This window comes from Plectropomus leopardus, chromosome 13 (assembly GCF_008729295.1).
Source record: "Plectropomus leopardus isolate mb chromosome 13, YSFRI_Pleo_2.0, whole genome shotgun sequence".
In the NCBI taxonomy this organism is placed as follows: domain Eukaryota; kingdom Metazoa; phylum Chordata; class Actinopteri; order Perciformes; family Serranidae; genus Plectropomus; species Plectropomus leopardus.
The window spans coordinates 323,063-329,039 of NC_056475.1; the positions used below are offsets into that span (position 1 = coordinate 323,063).

The 5,977-nt window shown below is 41.6% G+C and overlaps 1 protein-coding gene across 1 annotated transcript in view; it reads left to right on the forward strand.

The window, feature by feature from the left end:
* The window catches only part of LOC121952668 (amyloid-beta A4 precursor protein-binding family B member 3-like), a 7,954-nt gene extending 2,256 nt beyond the window's left edge, over positions 1-5,698 (forward strand). Inside the window, exons 2-4 of the mRNA XM_042499470.1 lie at positions 5,046-5,242; positions 5,465-5,520; positions 5,605-5,698. Of these exons, the coding sequence (XP_042355404.1) occupies positions 5,046-5,242; positions 5,465-5,520; positions 5,605-5,698 (347 nt within the window). The remainder of the gene's footprint in view (positions 1-5,045; positions 5,243-5,464; positions 5,521-5,604) is intronic.
* The last annotated feature ends 279 nt before the right edge of the window (positions 5,699-5,977 follow it).

Consider the following 5,977-nt stretch of genomic DNA (forward strand, 5'->3'; position numbering starts at 1 on the left):
GACAATGACATCATGTACAAACACATCAGGTGACCTTTTTTTTACAGGATTTATAGCCCTCTGATTGGCCATCAGTCACATGACCCCACTGAGAGAATAGGTCAGACAGGACCTCACAACGACAGAAGAACAGAAACACACACACACACACACACACGGACTGCGGGATACCAGGACACTCTGTCTGTGAGGTCATAATGACATCACTTCCTGCAGTCTGTCAGAGGAGGTGAGGCCAGTTAGTACCAATCAGATCGCCTGATTCCTGTGAGACAGTTAACCCTTTGAAATCTGAACAAATTGGTTTGATTAAATGCAAAAACTTAGGAAGAAAAAAAAATCAACCATCTGTACCTGAAAATAAGCAAAGAAAAATAAAATAAATAATGATTTAAAAAAAGGGAACAACACAAATTACAAATTAGAGAAAAGGGCTGAAAGTGGAGAAAAAAATGCTACGTTTTATTTTATTTTTTAAGTATAATTATAACAGTTGTATTTTGTTGTTGTTGTTTGGTTTTTTTAGTTTTATGTTTATTTTTCTGTTTTCTAAACTAACGTCCTGGTCATTTTTTGTCACCCAATTCATTTCTTAGGTCGTTTAATGCTTTCGTTTTCATTTTTCTATCGTTCTTTTTACTTTCTTGTTTTTATAAATTTCAGCTAATTTTTACTAGTTTCTTGTTAATTTTTGGGTCATGTCTTCTTTCACTGAAATCAAAGACATCAAGTTTGCTCAGGTTTCAAAGGGTTAAATGCTGCTCCCATCAAAGCATATATTCTGGTTGTGTACCGCCCACCAGGGGGTAATCTGGATAGCTTTGTCTCTGAAATGGACATGTTACTCTCTGACATCCCTGATGATGGCACACCACTGACTGTCATGGGAGACATGAACATTCACATTGACAGTACTCTCGCAAACAACTTTCTGGCACTACTCTCCTCCTCTGCACTTGAACTAGCTCCTTCTCCTCCCACCCACAAAGCTGGTAAAGTCCTTGACTTGGTGCTGACTCGTAACTGCTCCATAGCAGATGTGACAGTTACCCCTCTACACCTGTCAGACCATTTCTTGGTAAAATTTGCAGCTGCCTTTCCGCAATTGCAGACACCCACTCAGAAAATTTCCCTCCGCAGAAACCATAAGTCCCTCACAGCAGCACAGCTGTCTGATGAGGTGAGCTCTGCCATGCCTGACCACTCACACTTCTCCTCACTTTCTGTTAATGAGGCTACAGAAACACTCTGTTCCTCTCTGGCATCCTCTCTGGACAAACTCTGCCCCCTGGTGTCCAAACCAGCCAAGAAAAAACAACCAAGTCCATGGCTCTCTGAAGCTCTGAGAGAACAAAGAACTGGACTCAGGGCAGCAGAAAGAAAGTGGCGTAAATCCCAAGAACCCACTGATTTGTCCTCATACAAACAGAAAACTTGCTTCCTTTACCTCTTCCTTGCAGTCCGCTAAGAAAGCCTTCTATCAGAACAAGATCTGTGCTGCTACTGACTCCAGAAAACTGTTTATGGTGTTTAACTCCTTGCTTTCTCCTCCAGCTGCTCAGCCTTCCCCTACACTGACTCCAGACATGTTGCCTCCTTTTTCACTGAAAAGGTGGCTGCAATCAGCAACCAGTTCTCTGAGCCTGACCGGCCCAGTCAGCTCAAACCCACTACTGCCGCTTCACTCTGCTCTTTCGCTCCTCTGACCGAGGATGAGGTCTCCAGACTTCTTCTGAGCTCAAAACCTACAACATGTCCTCTCGATCCAATACCCACCCGCATCCTGCAGACCATCCTGCCCACGATCAAACCTGCAGTCACACACATTGTCAATTCCTCCCTAAAAACTGGCACTTTTCCTGCTACTTTTAAGCAAGCCCGTGTCACCCCACTGCTCAAAAAGCCTAATCTCAACCCCGCCCAGGTTGAAAACTACAGGCCAGTCTCACTTCTACCATTTCTGTCGAAAATACTGGAGCGCGCAGTATTTAACCAGGTCTCTGAACACTTGTGGAACAACAACCTACTCGACTCCTTTCAGTCTGGCTTCAGGTGTGACCACTCCACTGAGACTGCACTCCTGTCAGTCACTGAGTCACTGAGACTGGCTCGAGCTGCTGGTCAATCCTCTGTCCTACTGCTGCTGGACCTGTCTGCTGCCTTTGACACGGTGAACCACCAAATCCTCCTCTCCACACTCTCTGAGCTCGGCATCTCAGGTTCTGTCCTATGGTGGTTCAAGTCCTACCTCACAGGCAGATCCTTCAGAGTGTCATGGCGAGGAGAGGTGTCTAGGCCACATGGCCTATCGACAGGGGTTCCTCAGGGGTCGGTGCTTGGTCCCCTACTCTTCTCTCTGTACACCACCTCACTCGGTGCAGTGATCCGCTCCCACGGTTTCTCCTACCGCTGCTATGCTGATGACACTCAGCTCTTCCTCTCCTTTCCACCTGATGACAGAACGGTCTCAGCTCGGATATCAGCGTGTCTGGCTGATATCTCCACATGGATGAAGGAACGCCACCTTCAGCTAAATCTGTCTAAGACCGAGCTCATGGTCTTTCCAGCTTGTCCATCTGTTCAGCCTCGGATCAGTGTCCAACTAGACTCGAGCCTACTTGTGCCCACAAACTCAGCCAGAAACCTGGGTGTCATGATTGATGACCAGCTGACCTTTAAGGTTCATGTGGCCTCTGTTTCTCGGTCTTGTCGTTATGCCCTCTACAACATCAGGAAGATCAGACCCTTCCTGACCCAACAGGCCACACAGCTTCTGGTTCAGGCTCTTGTGATCTCACGCATTGACTACCGCAACTCTCTTCTGGCAGGCCTCCCTGCATGCTCATTCAAACCTCTTCAGATGATCCAGAACGCAGCAGCACGTCTGGTCTTCAACCAGCCCAAAACAGCACATGTCACCCCGCTGCTAATTTCTCTTCACTGGCTTCCAGTGGCAGCCAGAATCAAATTCAAAGCACTTCTCTTGGCTTACAAAACAATCACAAGAACTGCTCCAGCCTACCTGGAATCCCCGATCCAGGTCTACTCTCCTTCTCGCCCACTACGCTCTGCATGCGAAAGATGCTGTGCGGCACTTCTTCTGCCACTAGACGGCAATACCTGTGACCAATCACACCTGAAGCACTTTTTGCAATTACTAAGGGTTTTTTCCTTAAGTCTAAATTCTTGCTTGTGTTGTACATCGCTTTGGATAAAAGCGTCTGCTAAATGAAATTGTAGAATTGTAGAATTAAATACGCCTCATGTAGAGCCTATACGTGGCTGTAGCCTCAATTGTAGCCCAAATTCTTTTGAGAAAGACTTTTTTTAGAAAGAATTATTTTTTTAAAAAGAAACATGAAAATTGGGAGGTAAAATAAAGTTCTTTAAAAAGGGGAAAATCAGAGCATTTTTAAATTAAAAACAATTATCTACATTTTGTAAAATAAAAAAGTGACATTCTCTTTTAAAGAAAAAAATAACATAATACAGAAAATAACCTAAATCGTTATAATGCTTTCATATACCATTTTCTTGATTATTTTTCCCTAGAATTTTTAAATTTACTAATAATTTTCTCTCTCTTATCCAGTCATTTTTCTTGTCAACTTTTCATTATTTCTTGCAATTTGCAGGCTTATCTGCTAAAGGAGCTTATGGCTATTTTCACACACACAAATATATATATATATATATATTTAAATAACTCAAAGTATTATGCTTGGGGTTTTAAGGGTTTAAATGCTTCTGAAAGGCATCTGAAAGGCAACAGAACTGAATCCAGGTTTTAAAGGGTTAATCCCCCCATCATACATATGGTTTTCTTTTGATCAGCTGATTCAGCAGTTTCTGTCTCTCAGGGTTTATTAATTATTCAGATCGTCTCCTGTTTCCTGTCCCGCTGCTGTCTGACCTCCGGTCACTCTGGACATTTTGTTCTGGACGGACGACACACACTAAGAGACAAGAGATACGTGTCCCAGAGACATGATGGACGTCAGCTGGTCATATTTGCACAATAATTCTGTGGTTACTCACGTGATCTTCTTCTTCTTCTCCTCCATGAAACACGTTTTTAGATGAGGTCAGCATCTCTGGAGTTTGTCCAGAAATCCACCTGCAAATCACAGAAAAAAGCTGTTTTTTTGTTGAATGTTTTTAAATTTTAAAGTTGTCCAAATCAGAATACTTTCTTCAAATTAACCCCTGAAACCCCAAACAAAGTGGTGCAATTTCTTTCAGAAACATGGAATAAGGCAATTAGTAGATAAAGAAAATCATCTTTAAAAAGCAAGGGAAATGTCTCATGATAAGAGAAAAATGGTGGGAAAACTATATTTAAATGATCATAATTACATATTTATAATTATTTTGAGAAGTTATTATAATTTTTTAAATACCTTTTGCAAGTCATTTCTGAGTTGACAAAGCCAAAAAAATCAGGAAGAAATGATCAAACAATACAAAAAAATTACCAGGAATATAAGTAAAGAGTAAGAAAAGTACCAAAAACGAACAAGATATAATTATTTTAATTATAAACATAGTTTTCTGGACATTTTACCTCACTTGTGTTCTTTTGTTAAGTTTTTTTTCTTCTACACTTACTTTTTATTAATACTAATAGCACTTTTGGTTCATTTCTTGTTAATTTTTGGATCACATCTTCTCTTGTTGCTCACTGCCTTCTTCCTGTTTTTAGAGGAAATCAAGCCAATTTTCTCACGTTTCAGGTTTGTCCAAATAAGCCCTTTAAAAACTGAGCAAGAAGACAATGAGCAATGAAACAAGACATGACCCAGTACAAGAGTACACAAGACTTGCCTGAAAATTTGTTAAACACAAATGAAATTTTAAAAAAAGGTAAAACAAATAAAAGCATAAGTGCTTAAAATGATATAAAGAAAAGTGAGGTGACTCCAGGTTTCAAAGGGTTAACCTGGTTCGTCTAAATTCACAGTTTAAAAACAATCAAACAAAAAAACAAACAACTAAAAACAACCTTCAGTTTAAAATGTGATTTTTTTAATGTTCTCCCTGTTCAGACAACATCTGGACGGACCAGAACCTGCTGCTGGACCCGGACCTGCCCTCCGGCTGGAGAACCATCAAAGACTCTACGGGAACTTACTACTGGCACGTTCCCACCGGCGCCACCCAGTGGCAACACCCCTGCCTCAGCGGGACGCCACAGCTGCTCGACACTCAGGTGACCAACTCCTCACCGTACCTGGTTAACCTGGTTAGTCTTAATTTAACCCGTTTAATCTCAGTTTAACCCGGTTAGTCTCAGTTTAACCAGGTTAGTCTCAGTTTAACCCGGTTAGTCTCAGTTTAACCCGTTTAATCTCAGTTTAACCCGGTTAGTCTCAGTTTAACCCGGTTAGTCACAGTTTACCTGGTTAGTCTCAGTTTAACCCGGGTCAGATGCACTGTCTTCTTCTGTGGTGTCATATTTCAACAGGAGGAGGCGGGACAACATAGATCCAACAGAGACTCAAATGGACCACCTGAGGCCAGGTAACACACACACACGCACGCACGCACGCACGCACGCACACACATGCACACAGAGTTTATATGAATTCTGTTTTTTTCTTGCAGGTCTTCGTGGCATGAGGATTATCTCACCAACCACGACCCCAACGCCAAGGTGCCAACAACAACCACAACAACACAATCAAAACATCACCAATAACTACACACTAACAACAATAACAACAACTACTACTATGACTACTACTACTACTATTACTCCAACAACTACTATGGCAATTACTACAACAACAACATCAGTAATTACCACAATCACACAACAACAACACCAACAATACAACAACACCAATAACTACACACTAACAACAATAACAAAAACATTAACAACTACAACAATACAACAATAACAATACTACAATATTACAACAACACCACCAACAATACAACAACACCAATAACTACACACTAACAACAATAACAA